Source organism: Sapajus apella, unplaced genomic scaffold (assembly GCF_009761245.1).
Source record: "Sapajus apella isolate SASKATOON/1434 unplaced genomic scaffold, GSC_monkey_1.0 scaffold191, whole genome shotgun sequence".
In the NCBI taxonomy this organism is placed as follows: Eukaryota; Metazoa; Chordata; class Mammalia; order Primates; family Cebidae; genus Sapajus; species Sapajus apella.
The window spans coordinates 308,640-334,379 of NW_022437131.1; the positions used below are offsets into that span (position 1 = coordinate 308,640).

General features: G+C 37.6%; 1 protein-coding gene and 1 pseudogene across 5 annotated transcripts; one reads left to right on the forward strand and one right to left on the reverse strand.

Annotated features, from left to right (window-relative positions):
• Positions 1 to 12,009: 12,009 nt before the first annotated feature.
• Positions 12,010 to 14,028, reverse strand: TCEAL4 (transcription elongation factor A like 4). Of its 5 annotated transcripts, XM_032269323.1 has the most exons (4): positions 13,888 to 14,022; positions 13,413 to 13,658; positions 13,229 to 13,301; positions 12,010 to 12,861 (listed from the first exon to the last, which is right to left on the reverse strand). In XM_032269323.1, the coding sequence occupies exon 4, from the start codon at positions 12,832 to 12,834 to the stop codon at positions 12,199 to 12,201; it is 636 nt and encodes a 211-aa protein (XP_032125214.1). In that variant the 5' UTR covers positions 12,835 to 12,861; positions 13,229 to 13,301; positions 13,413 to 13,658; positions 13,888 to 14,022; the 3' UTR covers positions 12,010 to 12,198. The 5 variants fall into 5 exon arrangements, with proteins under 5 accessions (XP_032125214.1, XP_032125212.1, XP_032125215.1 ...); XM_032269321.1 differs by lacking the exon at positions 13,413 to 13,658 and having other exon boundaries at positions 13,888 to 14,028; XM_032269324.1 differs by lacking the exon at positions 13,413 to 13,658 and having other exon boundaries at positions 12,010 to 12,856.
• A 9,747-nt stretch (positions 14,029 to 23,775) lies between these two features.
• On the forward strand, positions 23,776 to 25,368 carry LOC116543599 (annotated as a pseudogene).
• The last annotated feature ends 372 nt before the right edge of the window (positions 25,369 to 25,740 follow it).

A 25,740-nucleotide genomic window follows, 5' to 3' on the forward strand; every position in this document is an offset into this window, starting at 1 on the left:
GATTCAGATAAATAAAATGTCATCTTGAAGATTTCAACATAAATAATAAGAAATAAATACATAAAATCCGTATTTAAAATCTTCCAAAATGTTTCTGACCAAGAAAATTTTAGGCCCAGATAACTTCACTAGTGAAGAAAATAATATCCATCTAACACAATCTTCCAGAGAATTAAAAAAAGAGAGAGTACTCTGCAAGTAATTTTAAGATTTGGTATAACCTAATATCAAAACCCAACAATGTCATTATCGGAAAAGAAAAATATAGGCCAATCTAAAAAACTGACATAACTGAAAAAAAAATTTAAACAAGGAAGAATCTGACCAGATATGAGAATAATAATATATCACACACAAGTTAAGGTATTCCAGAAATGAAAGATTGGTATAATATTTGAAAATCAATTAATGTAATTCACCACATTAAGAGAATAAACTGTAACAATCATATGATTATTTTAATAGATGAAGAAAAAGCATTTACTAATAATCAGAATGTATTTATAATAGAAGCCTTTATTAAAAGAGAAGAGATGGAAGGGGACTTCCTTGATTTGTTAGAATATGTTTATAAAATACATATTGCAAACATAAAATACAATGGTGAGTATACAAAGCTTTCTCTTTGAAGTTGAAAATAAGATAAAGAAGCCCCAGATCTTTTAAAATTTGACTGGAGGTCCTAGGCCAGTGAAAGAAAAAAGATGTAGGCAGGAAGGCAAAAGGACGGAAGGAAGGGAAGAAGAAAGAAAAGATAGAGAATTAGAAAGGAAGAAATCAAGCTGTCTTGCACAGACAACATGACTGTAATTTAGGAAATCTAAAAAAGTCCATATATAAAAATTTTGGAATGAATAAATGAGTTCATCAAATGTTCTGGATATGATAATATATAAAATTCAATTGCATTTCTTAATCAGCAAAAACCAGTTATAAAATGGAAGTTTTAAATCCAATACATGATGAATGTTACTGAGATCATTAAATAAATAAATGGAATATATACCATGGTCATGGGTTGGAAGACTCAGTGTTAGGAAGATGTCAATACTCTCCTAACTGACCTATAATTACAATGCAGTCCTAAACAAAACTCCTCCTTCATTCTCTCCTTCCCTTCTTCCCTTCTTTCATGGAACTTGACAAGCTGATTCTAAAGATTATATACAAATTCAAAAAGTCAAGAATAACTTACACATTATTGAAAAAATACCAATCTGGAGGACTTTGCTCTACCTTCTAAATACCAAAACTTATTATAAAGTCTAAATATTGAGACATATTATAAAGTCATAGTAATTTAGTGTGATGTTAATCCAAGGATAACCAAAGAGACCAATGGAATCAAAGAGAGACCCCAGAAACAGACCCATGCATTATGGATTGCTGATTTACAATACATGTGCATTGTTAAGCATTGAGGAAAGGGTAATTTTTATCAAATGACACTGAATGAACTGCATGTGAGTATGGAAAATGTAAATATTGACCCCTACCTCACATTAAACATGTGATGGTTAATTTTATGTGTTACCTTGACTGGGCCACAGAATGCCTAGACATTTGTTCAAATGTTATCCTGGGGTATTTCTGGATGAGATTAACATTTGAATTGGTAGACAGAATAAAACAAATTGCCCTTCCTAACGTGGTGGGCCTCATCCAACCAATTGAAGACCTGAATAGAACACAAAGGCTGAGTAAGAGGGAACTTCTGTCTGACTGTTTGAAATGGGACATTGGTCTTTTCTTGACTTCAAACTTGAACAGAAAAACCAACTGTCCTTGGGTCTTGAGCCTGTCTCGAACTTGCTGACTATAGATCTTGGGACTTCTCAGCCTCCATAATCACATGAGCCATTTCCTTGTAATCAATCTCTCTCTCTCTCTCTCAGTCCATATATATATATATATGTAATCATTGTGTGTGTGTGTATGTGTATGCAATATATATGTTATATATATTTGCTATAGAATAGTTCTGTTTCTCTGAAAAACCCTAACAATGAAATACACAAAAACTAATTTATGCTCAGTTATACATCTATCTTCTAGAAAATAATGTAGAATATCTTTATAACTATGATGTAGGCACGGACTTTTTAAACTGGACACAACAGTACTCAGCATAAAGGAAAAAACTGTTAACTATTATTTCATTGAAATTAAGACATTCCATTAGTCAAATGACACCACAAAGAGAGTAAAAAGACATACCACAGAGTTGTTGAGCTATTTGCAATACATTTCACTGACAAAGGGCTCAGATGCAGAAGATATTTTTAAAATCCTACACATTAATGCAAAAAAGATACATAAGCCAATAGTAGAATGGGAATAATACAACCACTTTGTAAAAGAGGATACCTAAATTGTCCAAAAAAATGAAAGTGTGCTCAACTTCATTAGTTATCAATGAAATAAAAAAGGCAGATAATAGCAATCAATGGTGGTGATGTAGAGCAACAAGAACTCTTATCATTACTGATGGAAGTGTAAACTGATACAACCAGTTTGGAAGTTTAGCATCATATATTACAGTTGAACGTGCAATTCTCCTCACAGATAGCTACCCAACAGGAATGTGTGTATGGGTACACCAAGAAGTATATACAAGAATTTTCATAGCTGCATTATATATATTGAAAAGCTGGAAATAACCTAAATTTATATAAAGAACAAAACAATGGCATAAACTGTAATATATTCAATATTATACTACACATCAATGCAAATAAATTAATTACATCTAAACATAAAAACATGGATTCATACCATAAACATAATGTTTTTGCTCAGGCTACTATAACAAAATACTATTGCTTATTAAAAAAATTTATTTCTCATAGTTCTGGAGGCTGGGAAGTACAGGATCAAGGTGATAGCAGATTCAGTGTCTGGTGAGGGCCCTCTTCCTCATATATGGCTGTTTTTCACTGTAACCTCACATGGTAGAAGAGTGAGGACGCTCTCTGGGGTCTCTTTCATAAGGGCACTAATCTCTTCCAGTGGCCCCAGCTCCTAATACCATCACCTTAATTTGGATTTCAACATATAATTTTTTGGGGGGAAGGACATAAACATTCAATTTCATTGTATATATAGTATTGAATGAAATATGTCAGCCATAAAAATACATGCTGTATACTTCCATTTATATACAGTACACAAAATAGGCAACATTCTAAACTATACTACTTAGGATGTAAAATATAAAGAAAAACAAGGAAATGGTTACCATAAATTTCAGGATCATTATTAACTCTAGTGGGAAGGAAAGGGGGGATGACTGGAGGGAATATCAATGGCATTTCTGGAATGCTATCAATGTTCTATTTCTTGACATGAGTAGTGATTACCCAGTTTTTCATTGTGTAATAAATAATTTAGCTCTATATTTTGTGTATGTGTGTGACTCTATATGTGTGCTATCTTTCATGATCAAATGTTAAAATGGCAGAACTACAGGAGAAACAAATTCACAACCATAATGAGAAACTTAATACATTAAGTTTCTACTGTTATCAATAACTGATAGAGCAAACATAAAAATTCAGAAATGATAAAGAAGCTTGGAACAATTTGACAAACTTTTCTGAAGGACATACACAGAACTCTGAACCCAGTAAATGTAGGCATGAAACATTTTTACAAATATTGACTATTAGGTCATAAAGATGTCTCAATAAAATACAAAAGGATTGCAGTTATACACATGTTCTCTGACCCTCAATACACTTATGCAGAAATCAATAATAGCAAAAATAAAACTAGAAAATTTTCATATTTGGGAATTTTTTGCCCTTTTCTCACATCATTCGTCCTGGCATTTTGTACTAAGAGAATTTGATTTGGTGCTAGAGAATTCAGGCTCTATGAGGGGCATACTTTTTGACCCAATATAACTAGAGGGCCAAGTGAAAGGAGAGTCATCAAATGCACTGTAAACTTGGGATAATTGAGATTTGGAGTGGTCAAAAGATGGTTCCAAGATCCAAGAGCTGATAGTAAGTGGTAGGGATGGGACTGGAACTCATGACCCCAATAGCCCATGATCTTAAGATACTCTGCTAGGCTGTATCTCTCATATCTGTATTATCATCCTGTGAGTTGTATGTGTGGGGATGGGGAGGAGTTAGCTACTTTGTGCTCCATTTTGAAGACAAAAAGACAGCTAGTCCTGGAACCTAAGTCTGTAAACTCAATGATTGGCCTGTGTAATTTAGGAGGGCCCTGCTCTCCATATCTCAGAGCTTTTTTCATAACAAATGTCTACTCTCCAGGGGGAAAGATTTTACCAGAGTTCTGTCTCAGAGCTGTGGGGAAATAGTGATTACCCAGCTCCATCATCCTTTACACTTGTGTTATCTAAGGGGAGGATCCACGCTATACAAAAAGAAACACTTGTGAAGGTCCCAGGCCAGAGACATAGGTCCACTAAAAGATGAAGATTTAATTGAAAGATTATAGAATACTCCCTGTCCCCAATGTCTTATCACTACACCATCAGGGCTTTAGTATAACAGTAAATTACAGTGGAAAGAGCTGCAAAACCAGAGTCTCTGGGAAACCCAAAGTCAAGAGGGGAGACAAAAATAAGAACGCTGAGAAATTTGGTGACTCTAGCACCTATAGCAATAGCAAACATTAATCAAAACACAACTCCTAGCCAGATTAACACAGCTCCTTACACTAGAGACGTATTTACCTCAGTTCCTATTAATTACCCATATAGTATGTTGGTTTTGTTTGTTTGTTTGTTTTTGAGATGGAGTCTCACTCTGTAGCCCAGGCTGGAGTGCAATGGCATGATCTTAGCTCACTGCAACCTCCGCCTCCCGGGTCCCGGTTCAAGCAATTCTCTTACCTTAGCCTCCCAAGTAGTTGGGATTACAGGCACGAGCCACCATGCCCAGCTAAAATTTTTGTATTTTTTAGTAGAGATGGCGTTTCACCATGTTGGCCAGTCTGGTCTTGAACTCCTGACCTTGTGGTTCGCCTACCTTGGCCTCCCAAAGTGCTGGGATTATAGGCGTGAGCCACCGTGCCCTGCCTAGTATGTCTGGTTTTTAACAAAAAATTACAAGACAGCAAAAGGCAAGAGGGAAAAAAAAGGTCTGAAGAAACACAGCAAGCTTCAGAACCAGACTCAGATATGATACAGTTTTTTGAAATTATAAAATAAGGAATTTAAAATAACTATGATTAGAACGGATTTGGTGGCTCATGCCTGTAATTCTAGCAGTTGTGGGAGAATCACTTGAGGCCAGGAATTCAAGAACAGCCTGGGCAACAGAGCAAGACCTCGTCTCTTGAGAAAAGAATTAGCTGGGCGTGGTGGTGCATGCCTGTAGTCCTAGCTACTCGGTATGCTAAAGAAGGAGGATTGTTTGAGCCCAGGAGTTTGAGGCGTCAGTGAGCTATGATCATGACACCATGTGCTAGCCTGGGCAGCAGAGCAATATCTTGTCTCTAAAAAAATAAAATAATAAAATAACTAAGATCAATATGTTAAGGGCATTAATGGAAAAAGTAGACAACATGTTAGAATAGATGAGTAATGTAGCTAGAGAGATGGAAATGCCAATAAAGATTCAAGAGAAAATACTAGAAATTAAAAAGAAAACTAACAGAAACAAGGAATGCCTTTGATGGGTTAATCAACGGACTGGACACAGCTGAGGAAAAAGATCAATGGTCAGTAGAAACCTTTCAAATTGAAATTTAAGTTAAAAAAAAAAGAGTAAAAAATAAAACAGAACATAATATCCAAGAACTGTGGGACAATTTCAAGACAAGTAGCATATGCTAAACTGGGATACCAAAAGAAGGAACAGAGAATAAAGCAGAAGAAATATTTGAAGTATGGCAGATATCTTTCCAAAATTAATAGACACCAAACAATACATCCAAGAAGTTTAGTGGACAATGGGCAGAATAAATACAAGAAAAACCACCACTACACCTAGGCATATAATATTCAAACTGCATAAAACCAAAAACAAAGAGAAAATAATGAAAGAAACTAGAGGGGAAAAAAACACCTTACCTGTGGAAGAACAACAAAAAGAACTGCAGTAGAATTGTCATCAGAAACCATGCAAGCAAGAAGAGAGTGAAGTGAAATATTTAAAGTGTTGAAAGAAAAAAACCACCAACCTAAAATTCTTTTTTTTTTTTTTTGTTTCCTGAGATGGGGTCATGGGGTCTCACTCTGGCTCAGGCTAGAGTGCAGTGGTACAATCATGACCCACTGCAGCCTCGACCTCCTGGGTTCAAGTGATCCTCCAACCTCCACCTCCTGAGTAGCTAGGATTACAGGCACATGTCACCATGCCAGGCTAATTTTTGTATTTTTTTGTAAAGACAGAGTTTCTATATGTTGCCCAGGCTGGTCTCAAACTGCTGAGCTCAAGTGATCCACCTGCTTTGGCCTCCCATAGTGCTGGGACTAGAGTTGTGTGCCACCATGCTCAGCCTAAAATTCTATATCCAGCAAAATTATCCTTCAAAATTGAAGGAGAAATAAAATATTTTCTCAGACAAACAAAAACTGATGGAATTCAGCACCAGCAAACCTGCCCTTTAAGAAATGTTAAAAGATTTTCTTCAGGCAACTTAGATCTACATAAACAATGAAAGAGGATTAGAAACGAAATAAATGAAAGTAAAGCAAAATATTTATTTTTCTTATTCTTAATTGATCTAAAAGATAACAGTCTAAAGAAATAATAGCAACAATGTGCTAAGTGATTATAGTGTATGAATAACTGAATTGAGTGACAAATGCTCTGCATTAGGGTATATGCACTACATACAAGTTAAGCAGAAGAGTGTTATTTGAAAGTGGACTTATATTGGTTAAAATATATAGTAAAGTTGAGAGAAATCACTAAAAGTTGTTTACAAAAGTATAACTGATACACTAAGAGAGGAGAAAAAATGAAATCATGTAAAATAATTAAAACCAGAGAAGGCAGAAAAAGAAACCTCGGACAACAAATAAAAAACAGTTATAAACATGCTTGATATTAATCCAAATATATCAAGAAACACTCTAAATGTGAGTGGTCAAACTACATCAACTGAAGACAGAATTTGTCAGAATGAATTTAAAAAACCCAACTAGGCCCAGCGCGGTGGCTTATGCCCTTTATCCTAGCACTTTGAGAGGCTGAAGTGAGCAGATCATTTGAGCCCAGGAGTTTGAGAACAGCCTGGGAAACATGGTGAAACCCCATCTCTACAAAAAAATATAAAAATTTGCCAGGTAGAGTGTCATGTGTCTATGGTCTCAGCTACTCAGGAGGCTGGGATGGGAGGCTTGATTGAGCCCAGGAGGCCAAGGGTGCAGTGAGCCATGATCATGCCACTTGCACTCCAGTCTGGGTGACAGAATGATACCCTATCTCACTCCAGCCTGGGTGACAGAATGAGGCCCTATCTCAACAAAAAAGAAAAAAAAAAAACCCAACTACATGTTGTCTACAAGAAGCCCAGTTTAAACATAGGACTGAGAGGTGAAACATAAAGCAATGGAGAAAGATATGCTACACTAATGAAAAGAAAGCTGGAGTAGCTATATAATTTTAGACAGAGCTGACTTCAGAACAAAGACAATACCAGAGATAAAAAGGGGCATTACATAATAATAAAGGGAACAATTCTCCAACACAAAAAAATCATAATTATTTATGTACCTAACAATAGAGTGTCAACATATGTAAGGCAAACACTAATAGAAATGAAAGGAGAATAGACAAAAATCCATTATTAGAGTTGCAGACTTCAATAACCCCTCCTTCCAGTCAGTAATTGATAGATTAAGCAGGCAGAAAATCAATATGGATATAGTTGATCTGAAAGGCAATACTAATCAGCTTTAGCTAAATGACACTTGACCTAATTTACAGAACATGCTCAACAGCAGAACATCATTTGTTTTTTAAGCTCACATAGAAAATTCACCAAGACAGAACATATTCCGGTTCATAAAAGATACCATGACAAACTAAAAATAACAGAAATCATAAGTATGCTCTCAATAAAATTAAACTAAAAATCAGTAAGAGGAAGATAGATGGAAAATATATCTGGAAATTAAACATACTTCTAAATACCACAACTCAAAGAAGAACTCTCAAGAGAAATGTAAAAATATTTTGAAATAAATGAAAATATAACACATCAAATTTGTGGGACAATATGATATAGCAAATGATAGAAATCACAAGTGCGCTCTCAATAAAATTAAACAAGAAATCAATAACAGAAAGGTAGATGGGAAACTCAAATATCTGGAAATTAAACATACTTCTAAATGACACAATTCAAAGAAGAATCCTCAAGAGAAATGTAAGAATATTTTGAAGTAAATGAAAATACAACATATCAAATTTGTGGGATTCTCCAAAGCAGTGGTTAGGGAAAAATTTCTAGCTTAAATGCATATGTGAGAAAAGAAAAATCTACAGTCAATAATCTAAGCTTTCACATTAGGAAAATAGAGAAAGAGGAGTAATTTAAGACTATAGAAAACAGAAGAAAAGATATAATAAAAATTAGAGAAGAAATCAACGAAACTGAAAACAGGAAAACAACAGACAACAGAAGAAATCAGTGAAACCACAAGCTGGTTCTTTAAAAAGAGTAGAAATAGGGGAGGGAGGGTGGAGGGTGGGGAGTTGGGGATAGATAGCAAGGGGAGAGATGCCAGGTGTAGGTGATGGGGAGGAAGGCAGCAAATCACACTGCCACGTGTGTACCTATGCAACAATCTTGCATGTTCTTCACATGTAGCCCAAAACCTAAAATGCAATAAAATAAATAAATGGGAAAAAAAAAGAGTGAATAAAATTGACAGATTGCTTGCTAGGCTAAGAACAAAGGAAGAAGACAAATTAACATATCAGAAATGAGGCCAGGTGTGGTGGCTCACCTGCAACCTCAGCACTTTGGGAGGCTGAGGCTGGGGGAATCGCTTTGGCCCAGGAGTTTGAGACCAGTCTGGGCAACATAGCAAGATCTCGTCTTTACAAAAAAATTTTAAAAAAGAAATGAAGGTTGAGTTATCATTATTGATCCCATGGACATTAAGAAGATAATATGAACAACTCTATGCCTACAAATTTGTTAACATAGATGAAATGGACCAATTCTACAAAATAAAAAAGAAATTTAAAGGGAAATAAAACATATGCAGATTGAAAAGGAAGAAATAAACTGTCTTTATCTGCAGATGACATGACTGCCAAAGAACTGACAAATGCCTGGTGCAAAGTCCCAGGATACAAGATTAATATAGAAAAGTCAGTTGCTTTCCCATATACTAGCAATGAACAATTGGAACTTGAAATTTAAAAATACCATTAAAATAGTAGTCCCCAAATGCAGAATGTGTCAAGAGAATTTTAAGGTATCACAAATGTGTGAAACAACCTCAGTGAAAGGGATGGGGGAATAAGGTACTGACATAGGTAAATTTGAAAATGAGTGGAGTCTGTAAGACTAAAGGCAAAAGGAACTGTACATAGCACTCCACTCCAGTTGATAAAATTGTTATCCACAAGGGTACAGGTTAACAATTTTGAAACCACTATATATTTATACGATTAATAAACAATAAAATGGATGGCAGATGGTAGGAGACAGGTTTCTCACAGTTGGAGTAGAAGGTTACAGATAAGGAAGGGGAGGCTAGAATGATCCATGCAGTAACAGACTGTAGTTGGAGACACCAGTATAAATTCATGTTTAGCCTTATATAGATACGAATGGTTATATATAGAAATATTTATATTTCTATAAATACTTTATGTATAGGTATTCTATACAGATATATCTTTTTGCTATATCAACTGAGAAGGCCTAGAAGTAATGCTATCTCAGTAGCAATGAGTATATCTAGCACCCAGATCTTGTTTTTCTAACACCATTGTCCAACATAAGATGCCAGGGAGACTTGGAGAAATGATTGATTCTAGGACTCGGGCAAAAAAGAAGAAAGATAAAGCTATAGCCATCTTGTAGTGCCAGAATGTAAGTACTAAAAAAACCCATCTACAACATAGCAATGGGGGCATGTCAAATGAATACAGGAGCCAAATGAAAGCTCCCAGTGACCAAAGCTGGAACAATTTGAGCAAAGGCATGTAAAGTGGTATTGCATTCATCCAAAATATAAAATAGTCATGAGTCTACGCTGATACAAATAAACTGAATATATAAATAAATGGGAAAGAAGAGTCAAATATCCTCTGCAGAAGGATTCCAAGTAATTTTTGTTAATAGCCTGCCTTCAAGGAAGTAATAATGTCCCACTCCTTAAGTGTGGGCTGACAAAAGTGACTTTATTCCAAAGAATACAGTACAGAAAGGGAGAAATAAAACTTTACCTTGGAGAAACCTGACAAACACCACTTCAGTCAGGTGACCAAGGATAAGAACAGTGGTAAATATATTGACGGTATGTCTCCTTTATAAGATATGATGAGAATGGCATTTCTGTGGTCTTCTTTGCAAAACACGTAACGCCTGTGTGATCACAAGACAAAAATCAAGCAAACCCATTTTGGGACATTATACAAAATAGCTGACCAATACTTCTCAAAAGTGTCAAGGTCATCAAAAACAGGAAAAGTCTGAGAAACTCTCACAGCTAAGTGGAGCCGTTGGAGATATGATAACTAAATGTAACCTGAATAGGATCCTGGGACAGGAAAAGGACATTAGGGGAAATCTGAATAAAGTATGTACTTTAGTTAATAATAATGTATCAATATTGGTTAATTGTGACAAACGTACCATACTAATGTAAGATGTTAATAATAGGGGACAGTGCATATGGGATACTCTGTACTATCTTTGTAAAAATCTGTATATTTAAAACCATCCTAAAAGTTTATTTAAAAAAAAAAAAAACACTGTAAGCAAATAAGCTACTCAAGATCCAGGGGGGAAAAATCACATAGGTACATGGGTCTGTTAAATGGTAAAGCAGGGCTTAACAGAAATTTCCTGGGAGACAATTCCTAAGAAAAAAGTGTCAGCAAACTAGAGATTAACAAATGAGAACAGCACAGCATCTGGTCACTCAGCTTTTTCTCCTGGCTCAATCTCCAGTATCTAAATCTGGTGGAAACAGCTATATGCAAAAATACACAAAAATCAACAAAAAACATGGAAAGGAGTGTTTTGTAAAAACTTTATAAAATATCAAGGCCCAAGTGGCAATTGTGTACTACCAATGTGGGATAGGATAATTCTATTGTAGGTAGAGAGGGAATTCACTTTTCTGTTGGGACATAGTGTTGCTTAGTCCATCATGATTTCCAGCCCACCAGCAGCAGCTGGGGCCTTAGGAGGGTACAGGATCCATGAGAAGGGGCACACTACCTGCCAAGTATGGCATTAACCAGGGAGAGTGGCACCCACCTCTCAGCTATCTGGACTTATTTCTGAGCACAGGTGAGACCTCCTTCAGCCCTCCCCCAAGTATCTGACTGGGTACTGGTTCTGCTAGTGCAAAGGGAGAGAGTAGGAGCCAGCCTAACACAGTTCATACATTCAATACCTTGATCTTCTCCACATCTCTAGGCTAGTTTTATGTCCGTTTCAGGTGTCAAGGCTGCCCCTTTCAGCAATGGAGCTGTAATAACCACTGGGTTGACTCCTCCAGCTTCCAGCCCCAGAGGTAATGCAACTTTTACCTATCATTCTATGTCCTGATAACAAGAATTTTAGGTATATCCACTGTCTTTATAAGTTCACTGGGCAGTGCGTTGGAATGCTTATGCACCATTTTCCAATGTTTTATCTTCCATTATCTTTTTGACTTAAGACATCTGTTTTTAGAGAAAAAGGGACAGATGAACAAAAAAGAACAGAAAAAATCACCCACAGATAGCCACTGTTAATCTTTTAGTGGACACAGCTTTCAGGATTGTTTTCTATACATAAATTACTAGGTAAGTATCTTGTAGTTTTAAAAAAATGTACTCATGCCATATATTTGGTTCTTCAAGTTGTGTTTTTTAATTTTACAATGCACCATAAACATTTTTCCATGTAACAGATGAAAATTTGCTACTGAGAACACCGCGTTGCAGTTGGGTCAAAAGGCTGCTAGTAACAGGCGGGATGCCTAAAGTATTACCATAAGGTTAAAGCACATGGTCTGGTATATGCCTGCCAGGGACACTACACATAAGGAATGTCTTCAATGTCCCTTCGTGGGGCCCTGCAGCCACCCCTGAACTCCCTTGGACCTCTAGGGTAGAAGGGGTCCTGTAAATTTCTTTGCATCCACAAATAGGCCCCCAATTTCTGTTTGCTTTTTCTCTTCTCATCCTCCACCTTAGCCATATTGTCAAATTCTCTTATCATGTCCTCATTGCTTAAATTCATATCGTGTATGGCCTCTTTATACTCCTTGAGGTAATGAGCCAGCCCCTTATTTGTTTTTCTTTTGGCTTTCCTGGGTACATCATCCTCAGCTGGGCGCTTCCCTGCAGCCCTTGTTTGACTCTCTGGTTCTCCCTCTCTCTCTGGTTTTCTCTCTCTCTCTGATCCTCCCTCCATCTCTGCCTCTCCTTCCTTCTCTGACTTTCCTTCTTCTTTTGCCTTTTCCTCACTCTCTGGCTTTCCTTTATCCTTTAACATTTCCTCATCTCCTGTCTTGCCCTTGTTTTCTGTCTTTCCCTCGTTTTCTAACTTCTCCTTGTCTTCCAGAGTACAAGCTACTTCTGGCTTTCCCTCGTCCTGTGGCTGTTCTTCATTTTCCATCTTTCCTTGGTTCGAAGGCATTCCTTCATTTTCATTGTAGAGTTTTTCCATGTCGAGATTTCCCCTCCTTTTCCTGTCCTGGGGGATGGGGGTGGAGGGAAGAGGAGACAAAGAGGAGACATGGGAGACTGAGAGTGTGGGGTGGAATGCAGGTCTGGACAGTACTTGCATCTCATCCCTGGTGACGGTTCCCCTAAACTGGACGTGCCTCCAAGAGGGCCTTCTGCCCACCACGTAGCCCACCACTCCTCCCACACACCTGAGCCAGCCATTGCCTGGCAGGTCCTGCCACCTTCTCTGCACTGGTTCAGCCTGGTAAGGTGCGTGTTCATGTGGGTGGGGGAATGGGCGGGGGCCCCAATTCGGCCCTGGCCAAGCCCTCCACACCCTCAACCCTTGTGGGCCCGTCCATGCAGTCCCCCCTCCTCACCCCGCTTTCACGGACCTGCGGGGATTCTGGACAGGTTGTTCCTCCTTTTCAGGCCTCGCAGAGCGCTAGGAACAACAGACCCGCAGACCTGCGGACAGACAGGAGACAGGGGTATGGGCTGCGCGCTCAGCGGGCTCACAGGAACTCGGCTCTCTTTTCTGAGTCCAGGCCCTGCTCACCCAACATTTTCTTCCCCTACCTCCCCTGCACCCCAGCCGCCATTTCTTTCCAGGCCTCGGCCACCAAACCAGGATGCTTTCCAAACTAAATTTGGGTCTCTGTGTCCTTCTCCTCAGAGGCAACTCTCCTAACCAGCTTCGCGATCAACGTTTTTCTCTACGCACGGAACGGCAGAGGGGTTTACTTCCACTGCCTCACTACTGGGGCGTCCCCAGCCCACCATCTTCGGCTCCAAAATGGACGAAGGGCAGAGAAGAAGATGTGCCTAGAAAGCGGGCATGGATACTTGGGGGTGCTCGCCTTCCTCACCCTCTGCCCACTGGTTGCTTGATCCCCCTCAGCCACCCTTAGCGGTTTTCCCACCGTCATCTCTGTCCACACTCGGGCCAGATTCCCTCGACCCGACCCCACCCCCAGCCTTTCCCCCTACGATACCCGTTCCCCTTCCGCCATTCTAGTGTTCCGCTAGCAGCGTGGAAGGCCCACATACTGACCTGGAAGAAGCTGGACCAAGAATTAGGAGCCCAGGGACCGGAGCATACGGGACCCAGCCACAGGGACAGAGGGCAGGCACTCGGACCGGTGCCCACATCTGCGCCCGGGCAGATCACGTGAACGCCGCAGCGTTGGAGTTCCACCGCCCCATGCCCCGCCTCCTGCCCAGCCGCTTTCAACCACCCACCACCTCTCTCCAGCAGGTACTTTCTCACCTCCCTGGGCCCTTTTGCCCTTTTCTTCTTGTTGAGAAATTGATCAAAGAAAGAATTTTAATGAAAATCACAACTTTTTTTTTTTTTTTTTTTTAATGAGTTGGACGGTCCGAAGGAGGATTCTTGATAATGTTGCTCTTAAATTCCATTGAAATAACGTAGACACACCCGGTAAAATCATATAAATGTGAACTTAAGTACAGTATAAAGAATAAATTATTGCACTTGAAAAAACTTAGGAAAATTTTTCCAAAGTAAATGAAATTGTCTCTTTTTCCTGACATGTACAAACATAAATTTTCGAATGAATTTTAAAAAGTTGTATTTGAACCAAACTAAAAGATCAATTAATTTATCTTCAGTGAGAAACTGAATATAGAAGAAACAATGACCAGACTATATTCAAAAATAGAACTGTAATCCACAGCCTTTGCTGCAAGCAGCTGGAGAATCCAAAGCATAGCATCTGCAGAAATTTTCAGGACTTTTATCAATTTGCTGGCCTTTCTGGACTTTTTTTTTTTTTTTTTTTTTGACCTGATGACCAACAAGAAAATCCCAAATATGAACCCCTACTCAATCACATAGGATGTTTGCCTCTAGCTGGCCTGCCTCTAGCTTCCTCACATCAACAACCTCCAATCAGAGTATCCTTGAAGTCTTTGTGGGTTTTTAAATTTTCCACTATAAAGCTTTCCCACTCCCCAACCTGCCTTTAAATCTCTTCCAGACTCAAATGATGGTAGGCTTGACTTCCTTGCTATACAAAAAGCTGTGAATAAGTAGCACTTGTTTGTTCTCTTATGCATAGTCTCCGTTTATCTACCGCCACATAAACTTTTGGTGTGTAAGACCTTTAAATATAGTCACATGCTGCTTAATAACAGGGATATGTTCTGAAAAATGCATCAGGCAATTTTGTGGTGGTGCGAACATCATAGAGTGTAGTTATACAAACCTATATGGAATAGCTTACTACACTCCTAGGCTATATACTATAACCTATCACACCAACCACCGTTGTAGTCTATGCTGTCCATTGTCATTGACTAATCGATAGGCAGAGTGACTATATAACAAAGAGACAAATGCTGATAGATTAGATTACATGAAAATTTGTAACAGATTTGTTGGACTGGGGACACATGCACTCTCCCCTGCTCTTGTTGAATATATTGGTGAAAATTTTCTGAAGATTAACTTTGTAAATTATTTTAAAATAAAAATATTGGCCAGGCATGGTAGCTCACACCTCTAATCCCAACACTTTGGGAGGCCGATGGGGGTGGATCACCTCAGGTCAGGAATTTGAGACCAGCCTGACCAAGACGGTGAAACCCAGTCTCTACTAAAAATATGAAAATTAGCTGGACGTGGTGGCTGGCACTTGTAATCCCAGCTACTTGGGAGGCTGAGGCAGGAGAGCCGCTCCACTTGAACCCATGAAGCCGAGGATGCAGTGAGCTGAGATTGCGCCATTGCACTCCAGCCTGGGCAACAGACTGAGACTAAGTCTCAAAAAAAAAATTTGATCTTTTGTGCCAGTAATTCCACTTCTAATAGTTACCCACAATGGTAATTTTCTTTCTTCAACTTTTATTTTAAGCTCAGAGGCACATGTGTGGGGTGTGAAAGTTTGTTACCTAGATAAACATGTGTCATGGTGGTTTGCTGAATAGATTATCCCATCACCTAGATATTAAGCCTGGCAGCCACTAGCTATTCTTCCTTATGCTCTCCCTCCCTGCCCACAACAGGCCTCTGGGCGTGTTGTTCCCCCATGTGTCCATGTGTTCTCATTATTCAGTTCCCACTTATAAGTGAGAACACACAGTATTTGGTTTTCTGTTCCTGCATTAGTTTCCTGAGGATAATGGCTTCTAGCTTCATCTATGTCCCTGCAAAGGACATAATCTCATTCCTTTTTATGGCTGCATAGTATTCCACAGTGTATACATACCACATTTTCTTTATCTAGTTTATCGTTGATGGGCATGTAGGTTGATTCCATATCTTTGCTATTGTGAATAGTGCTACAATGAACATATGTGTGCATGTATCCTTATAATAGAATGATTTATATTCCTTTGGGTATATACCCCAGTAATGGGATTGCTCTGTCAAATGGTATTTCTGTTTCTAGAACTTTGAGGAATTACCACAGTTTTCCACTATGGTTGCTGATTTACACTTCCACCCACAGTGTAAAACTGTTTCTTTGTCTCTGCAGTCTCGCCAGCATCTGTTGTTTTCTTTGACTTTTTAATAACAGCCATTCTGAGTGGCTTGAGTTGGTATCTCATTGTGGTTGTATTTGCATTTCTTTAATTATCAGCGATGTTGAGCTTTTTTTCATATGCTTGTTGGCCTCAAGTATGTCTTCTTTTGAGAAGGATCTGTTAATGTCCTTTGCCTATTTTTTAATGGGGTTGTCTTTTCTTGTAAATTTGTTTAAGTTCCCTGGAGACTCTGGATATTAGACCTTTGTCAGATAGATAAATTGCAAAAATTTTATCCCATTCTGTAGGTTTTCTGTTCACTCTGATGAGTTTCATTTGCTGCACAGAAGCTTATTAGTTTAATTAGATCTCATTTGTCAATTTTTGCTTTTGTTGCAATTGCTTTTGGCATTTTAATTATGAAATCTTGCCCGTACCTACGTACTGAATGATATTGCCTAGATTTTCTTCTAGGGCTTTTGTAGTGTTGTGTTTTACACTTAAGTCTTTAGTCCATCTTGAATTAATTTTTGTATATGGTATAAAGAAGGGGTCCAGTTTCAATTTTCTGCATATGGCTAGCCATTTCTCCCAGCACTATTTATTAAATAGGGAATCCTTTTCCCATTGCTAGTTTTTGCCAGTCTTATTGAAAATCAGATGGTTGTAGGTGTGTGGTCTTATTCCTGAGTTCTCTTTTCTGTTCCATCGATCTATGTGTCTGTTCTTATACCAATACCATGCTGTTTTGTTTACTGTAGCCTTTTAGTATAGTTTGAAGTTAGGTAGTGTGATGCCTCCAACTTTGTTCTTTTTGCTTAGGGATTGTCTTGGCTATTTGGGCTCTTTTTGTTTCCATATGAGTTTTACAATAGTTTTTTCTAACTCTTTGAAGAAGGTCAATGGTAGTTTAATGCAAATATCATTGAATCTATAAATTACTTTGGGCAGTATGGCCATTTTTATGATATTGATTCTTCCTATCTATGAGAATGAAGTGTTTTTCCATTTGTTTGGGTCCTCACTGAAATCCTCTCTGATTTCTTTGAGTAGTGGTTTGTAGTTCTCTTTGAAGAGATCCTTCACTTCCCTTGTTAGCTGTATTCCTAGGAAACTTATTCTTTTTGTAGCAATCGTGAATGGAAGTTCATTCATGATTTGGCTCTCAGCTTGCCTGTTGTTGGTGTATAGGAATGCTAGAGATATTTGCACATTGATTTTGTATCCTGAGGCTTTGCTGAAGTTGCTTATCAGCTTAAGAAGCTTTTGGGCTGAGACAATGGTGTTTTCTAGATATAAGAGAATCTCATCTTCAACAAAGATAATTTGACTTCCTCTCTTCCTATTTGAATACACTTTCTTTCTTTCTTTTGCCTGATTATCCTGGCCAGAACTTCCAATACTATGTTGAATAGGAGTGATGAGAGAGAACATCCTTGTCTTGTGCTGGTTTTCAAGGGGAATGCTTCCAACTTTTGCCCATTCATTATGATATTGACTGTGGATTTTTCATATATGGGCATTATTATTTTGAGGTATGTTCCTTCAATATGTAGTTTATTAAGAGTTTTTAACATGAAGGGATATTGAATTTTACCAAAGGGCTTTTCTACATCTATTGAGATTATCATGTGGTTTTTGTCTTTAGTGCTTTTTATGTGATAAATCACATTTATTGATTTCTCTATGTTGAACCAGCCTTGCATCCTGGGGATGAAGCCAACTTGATCATGGTGGATAAGGTCTTTGATGTGCTGCTGGATTTGGTTTGCCAGTATTTTATTGAGGATTTTTGCATCCATGTTCATTAAGAATATTGGCCTGAAGTTTTCTTTTTTTGTTGTATCTCTGACAGGTTTTGGTGTTAGGATGATGCTGGCCTTGTAATATGAAATACAAGGGGCGAGTCTTTCCTTTTCAATTTTTTTGTAATAGTTTCAGTAGAAGTGGTACCAGCTCTTCTTTGTACCTCTGGTAAAATTCAGTTGTGAATCTGCCTGGTCCTGGGCATTTTCTTTGTTGTTGTTGTTGTTAATAGGCCATTTATTACTGCCTAAATTTCAGAACTTATTATTGGTCTGTTCAGGGATTAAATTTATTCTGGGTTCAGTCTTGGGACGGTGTATATGTCCAGGAATTTATCCATTTCTTTTAGATTTTCTAGTTTATGTGCATAGAGGTGTTTATAGTATTCTCTGATAGTTTTTGTATTTCTGTAATATCCCCCATCATTTCTGATTCTGTTTATTTGATTTTTTTTCTCTTTTCTTCTTTATTAGTCCAGCTAGCAGTCTATGTATTTATTAATTTTTTCCAAAAACCAGCTCCTGGATTCATCAATTTTTTGAAGGGTTTTTAAAATATCTCTATCTCCTTCAATTCAGCTATGATTTTGGCTATTTCTAATCTTCTGCTGGCTTTGGGGTTTGTCTGCTCTTGGTTCTCTAGCTCTTTTAGTTCTGATGTTAGGTTAACTTGATATCTTTCTAGCTTTTTTATGTACCCAGAGAGATAATTAATACAGTGCTACAATAGTCTTATATTTGAAATTTTCACTTTGTGAGGCCAAGTTGGGTAGATTGCTTGAGTCCAGGAGTTTGAGACCAGCCTGGGCAACATGGCAAAACCCTGTTTCCGCAAAATTTACAAAATTTAGCCCATTGTGGTAGCATGCACCAATAGTCCCAGCGACTTGGGAGGCTGGGGTGGGAGAATTGATTGCTCTTGGGAAGTAGAGGCTGCAGTGAGCTGTGACTGCACCACTTCACTCCAGCCTGGGTGACAGAGCCAGACCCTGTCTCAAAAAAATATATTAAAAAGATTCCCATAGTAATTATTTTTTGAGCATTTATCTTTGTTTGTATTATAACTACAGTAGTCATTCCACTGGCTTAGTTTATAATTTAAAAATATGGTACAGAACAAATGTCTATCATTACAGATTTAGTTACATAATCTTCTTAGTACACCAGCTTACTCTGGTTATCTTTGGGTGTTTGGTTTATAAAAATAATTAATCCTTATATACTGGGCACTTAATACATAATAAAAATAATTCTTTATTAACTGTTCATCATCCCAATTGATGGTGGCACTTCTATATATGGTGGGGCACAAAGGACAGCCACAAGTATGTGATATTGCCCTCTAGAGATGCCACTTATGTTCCTAGCCCTCTGCTAACTACCTTGTATTATCTGGCATGCTATTTCATTTATCCCTGGTGGGGCAATTTGCACTTCAAGGAAACGGAATGACTTATAAGGCTACAGTCTTAACCCAATGTAGTACTGAAGTAAGTACAGTAAGAGAAATAAAACACGGAAGCCCACTAACACACCCAAGTGTACAAGTTTTTAATGTATGATAGGGAAACATTTCTGATCAGTAGTAAAACATAGGCTATTATAGAAATCATATTTGCATAATTAGTTAAATACTTGAGGGAAAATGAAGAGCTTTATTTTCTGACATACATTCACAGATATCTTCAGGATAGGCAAGAGACATGAAATAAAAGGTATCCAGGTTGAAAGGAAAGAAGTAAAACTATCCATTTGCAGGTGATGTCATCTTGTATATAGAACATCCCAAAGGATCCACTAAAGAACTGTGAGAACCAACAAATGAGTCCAGTGATGTGGCTGAATATAAGATTGACATACAATAATTAATTATATTTTATATGCTAGCAATAAACTATTCAAAGAGGAAAGTAAGAAAAAAATCCACTTAAAATAGCATAAAGATATTAAAACACTTATAAAGAAATTCAATAAAAATCCAAGACTTGTACACTAAAACCTAAAAAAAATTGTTGAAAGAAATATTAAGAATACGTAAATAAATGAAAAGACATTCTATATTCATAGATTGGAAGACTTAATATTGTTAAGATTGGTGTTATTTCCAAAATTGATCTATAGAATCAATGTAATCTCTATCAAAGTCTCATTTGGTTTCTTTGCAGAAATTGGTAAGCTGATCCCAAAAATCCACATGAAAATGCAGGAAACCCAGAATATACAAAACAATATTTTAAAAGAAGGACGACATTGGGGTCTCACACTTCCAGATTTCTATCAAGGCAGTGTTGTACTTACATAAGGATGTATAGATCAATGGAATATAATTGAGAGTCCAGAAATAAACCCTGACATCTACAGTCGTGCCAAAAAAATTCAACCCTGAAAGAATAGTCTTTTTAACAAATGGTGCTGAGACAAATGGATATCTACCTTCAAAAAAATGAATCTGGGCCTCTTTCTTACACCATCTACAAAACTTAACTCAAAATAAATTAAAGTCCTAATTGTATGAGCGAAAATTATCAAATTCTTAGAAGAAAACTTGTATGTAATTCTTTACGACCTTGGATTAGGCAATGGCTTTTTAGATATGACAACAAAAGCCCAAGAAACAAAAGAAATATAGATAAATGAGACATCATCAAAATGCAAAAGTTTTGTGATTCAAAGGACATCATAAGGAAAGTGAGAAGACAACCAACAGAATAGGAGAAAAATTTTTAAGTAATGTATCTGATAAGGGACTTGTATCTGTAATATATAGAGAATACTTATAACTAAATAATTTTAAAAGCCCAATTTAAAAATGGGCAAAGGATCTGAACAGATATATCTCTAAAGAAAATATACAAGTGGCCAATAAATTCATCAAAATGTGCCCAACATCATTAGCCATCAGGAAAATGCAAATCAAAGCCATAATAAAATACCACTTTATACCCACTAGGATGGATATAATAAACAAGAAATATAATGACAGGTGTTTGCAAAGATGTAGAGAAATTGGAACCATCACATACTACAGATGGGAACATCAAATGGCACACTACTGTGGAACACAGTTGGGCAGTTCCTCAAAATGTTAAACATGGCATTACCATATGACTCAACAATTCCACTCCTAGGTATATCCTCAAGGGAAATGAAACAATATGCCTACACAAAACTTGAATGCGTATGTTCCTGGCAGAATTATTCATTATAGTTAGAAAGTAGAAATATCTTAAATACCTATCACTTGATGAGTAGACAAATAAAATATGACATATCTGTATAATGGAATATTATTTGGCAAAAATATGGAACAAACTGCTGATACATGCTAAAACATGAATGAACCTTGAAAACATTGTGCCAAGTGAAATAATCTAGTCACAAATTGTTATATATTGTATGAGTCCATTAATGTGCAATATTTAGAATTGGTATATCCATAGAGACAAAAGGTAAATTTGTGGTAGCATAAGGCTAGGGGTGGGAAATTGAAGGGAAAATGGTAGTGATGGCTAATGGCCATGAGATTTCTTTTCGCAGTTATGAAAATGTTCTAAGATTGATTGTAATGATGGTTGCACAGCTCTGTAAGTATACTAAAAAACCATTGAATTATGCACCCTAAATAGGCAAACTATGTGGTATGAGAATTATATCTCAATAAAGCTGTGATAAAAATCTGTCATAATATTATTTCAAAGTATTCTATTATATGGATTTTCTCTATAATAGACTGAATTAAAGTCACATATTTTTTCTCTATTATGCATGTTTTAATATTTATATTTTAGTCCATTTCGCTGATCATTTTATTTGGATTTAGTATAAGAATTTGAATTAATGGATCAAATGTTATGAGAATTTTAAGATTTCTTGATTCATGGAGCTAAATGTCTACTATGTTGTTAATTATAAAAACTAAAGAAAATCAAACATATACATAATGTAGAGGGTGGGGTTGTATGCTATATTTTATTAAATTTTTCTACGTTTATTTCATATATAATTTGTATATTTAATGAAATTGTGCGTATGTACTGTTCTGCTACTTGATTCTTTCACTTAAAAGTATATCTTCAGAACATTCCCATGTCAGTCTACATAGGACTACCTTATACATTTTAATGGTTGCATAATATTCCACTCTTTAGAATTACCAAAATTTATTTAATCAATTCCCCATTGATTACCATTAGAAATGTTTAATACTTTTACTATTAACAACATTGATCTATTGAATATCTATATGCATACTGCATCCATTTATTCACCTGGGGAAGAGATATAATTTCCAAAGTTGTTCTGTTCCACTCCACATATGATATGTGACTTTTCTATTCTTCTCATTGACAGATGTAGACTTTGTTTTTTCCAGTTAAATTTGGGAGGACCTGTGGCTATTTTGATCAATATAGTACAATGTAAATCACTTTGTGTGACTTTGAGGTTAGGTCAAAAAACACCACAAGGTTATCTGCCTGGCATCTTTGGAATGCTCACTCTTGGACAAGCAGCTGCCATGTAATAATTCTTCCTACCCTGAAACCACCATGCTGAAAAGGCCATATATATGCTCTTTGGTTGACAGCTCCAGCTGTGTTGTAATCCAAAAGCCAGCAATAACTGCCATCCCTGTTAGTGAGCTCTGTTGGATTTCCATCCCAGTCCATCTATAAGATGATTGAGGTCCCAGCTGACATATTTAATTTATTTATTTACTTAATTATTTATTTTTTGAGACAGAGTCTTGCTGTGTCACCCAGGCTGGAGTGCAGTGGTATGATATTGGCTCACTGCAGCCTCTGCCTCCCGAGTTCAAGCAATTCTCCTGCCTCAGCCTCCTGAGTAGCTGGAATTACAGGTGTGCACCAGCACACCTGCCTAATTTTTATATTTTTAGTAGAGACAGGGTTTCACCATGTTGGCCAGGCTGGTCTCAAACTCCTGACCTCAAGTGATCTACTCACCCTGGCCTCCCAAAATGCTAGGATTATAGGTGTGACCCATGGCACCTGGCTTCCAGCTGACATCTTGACCTCAACATCATGAGAAACCCAAAATAAGAACCTAGCAGCTGAACACTTCTTAATATAAATGGTTAAATTTTGGAGTAATTTGTTATGCAGCAATACTAACCTTAATGACTTGTATAAAAGATGAAATAATACTAGGAGTAAAGGAAATCATAAATAGCCCACAAAAGCCTAAAATATTTACTATCTGGCCCTTTGTGGAAAAAGTTTGTTATCCCATGTGTTAGACCAAAGAAAACAACTTAATCTCAACCACCACAACAATCATCATCATTGAGATGTGATGTTGAGTGAGTACTAATATAGATGCATATCAGGGTACAGGTATCAGTCTATTCATTTTTGGGGGATAACTCAAACTTCTTTAATTTTTTATTTTTGAGACAGAGTCTTACTCTGTTGCCCAGGCTGGAGTGTGGTAGCACCATCTCGACTCACTGCAACCTCTGCCTCCTGGGTTCAAGTGATTCTCATACCTCAGCCTCCTGAGTAGCTGAGATCACAGGCATGTGCCACCACACCCGGCTAATTTTTGTACTTTTAGTAGAGATGGGGTTTCACCATGTTGGACAGGCTGGTCTTGAACTCCTGACCTCAAGTGATCCACCCACCTCAACCTCCCAAAGTCCTGGGATTACAGGCATGAGCCACCACACCTGACCAAAATACATACAATTTTAAAGTTACAAAAGTATTATCCTGTGTAATTTAAAAACTATCAATATTTGAGTGCTGGAAACCCATAATCTAAAAGTTGAAAACCTGGTATAGTGGAAGGAATCTAGAATTCAGAGTTGGTATTTACTTTAGAAAAGTAACCTCTTCTAGGCCCAGGGGTTAGCCCATCTGTGAAATGGGAGTATAATAGTTGAAAGAGGAACTGAGAACTTAGTCTTCCAAAATGTCAGAAAGACCATCTTATGCCCCACCTCCCACCCCAGCTCCTGTAACACAAATGCCCAGCACACCAGGGTTTGTGAGATACAATCTATACAGTCATCTCACCTACAACAAGTACAGGCTGGGAGGGAACCCGGTCACCAAGAGCTGGGTCATAGCATCCTCTGGTATTATGATTCCAAAACCCCCAAAGCCACCAGATAAACCACTGACGCCTCATGCCCTGCATGAGGTACAGCAGAAGGGTCTAGGACCAAGTACAGGCTTCCAACCCTGACCCAAAGTTGTGGGAGATTGGCAAGATTATTGATGGCGTGTGGCGAGATCTCACTGATGAAGAAAAACAAGAATATTTAAATGAACACGAAGCAGAAAAGATAAGAGTACAACGAATCTGTGATGGCCTATCATAATTCCCCCATGTACCTTGCTTACATAAATGCAAAAAGTCACAAAGAAGCTGCTTTAGAGGAAGAAAGTCAACAGAGACAGTCTTGCATGGAGAAAGGAGAACCGTACACGAGTAATCATCTGTATCTTCAGACTGCTGAAGATACAGATGATTACGATGATGGCTTTTCAATGAAGCATACAGCCACCACCCATTTCCAGAGAAACCACCACCTCATCAGTGAAATCCTTAGTGAGAGTGTGGTACCGGACGTTTGGTCAGTTGTCACAACAGCTAGAATGCAGGTCCTCAAACGACAGGTTCAGTATTTAATTGTTCATCAGAAAAAACTAGAAGCTGAACTTCTTCAAATAGAGGAACGACATCAGGAGAAGAGGAAATTCCTGGAAAGCACAGATTCATTTAACAATGAACTTAAAAGGTTGTGCAGTCTGAAAGTAAAAGTAGATATGGAGAAAATTGCAGCTGAGATTGCACAGGGAGAGGAAAAGGCCCGCAATGGGCAGGAGGAAAGGGAGAAGGAGGCGGCAGAGCAAGCTGAGCGCAGTCAGAGCAGCATGTTTTCTGAGGAAGAACATGCAGCCAACAAAGGAGAGGAGAAGAAAGACAGAACATTCCAATGGAGACAGAGGAGACACACCTTGAAGAAACGACAGAGAGCCAACAGAATGGTGAAGAAGGCACATCTACTCCTGAAGACAAGGAGAGTGGGCAGAAGTGGGTCTACAGTATGGCAGAGGAAGGAACCCGTGATAGTAACACTGGCTCGGAGAGCAACAGTGCAACAGTGGAGGAGCCACCAACAGATCCCATACCAGAAGATGACAAAAAAGAATAAATGTTGTCTTGTTTTATGTGTTCTAAATACTGTTTTAAATGAAAAAAATGCTTTTTGGTTTAAAAAAGAAAGAAAGATGAATAATGTGGAGAGTTGGTGAGGATACAGAGTAACTAGAACCCACATATACATTCTGGATAGAACTATGAATTGAAAAAGCACTTTGGAAAACTGTCAGTATTTACTAAAGTTAAACATTCATATATGCTCTGACTCAGCAGTTGCACTCCTGGTATATATGTAACAGAAATGAATTTTTATGTCCACCAAAAGATGTGAACAAGATTGATCATTAAGTACAAAACATAAAGCAATGCAAATGTTCATCAACAGAAGAATAGCGTTATAATCTTATAATGCATTACATACAGAAATGAAAGTGACAAATTTACAGCTACAAACAACATAGAATAAAAACACAAATATAGCACTG

Excerpts from the sequence above, each read along its gene's own strand:
- TCEAL4 (XM_032269321.1), bottom strand. The coding sequence starts at position 12,834 with ATGGAAAAACTCTACAATGAAAATGAAGGAATGCCTTCGAACCAAGGA.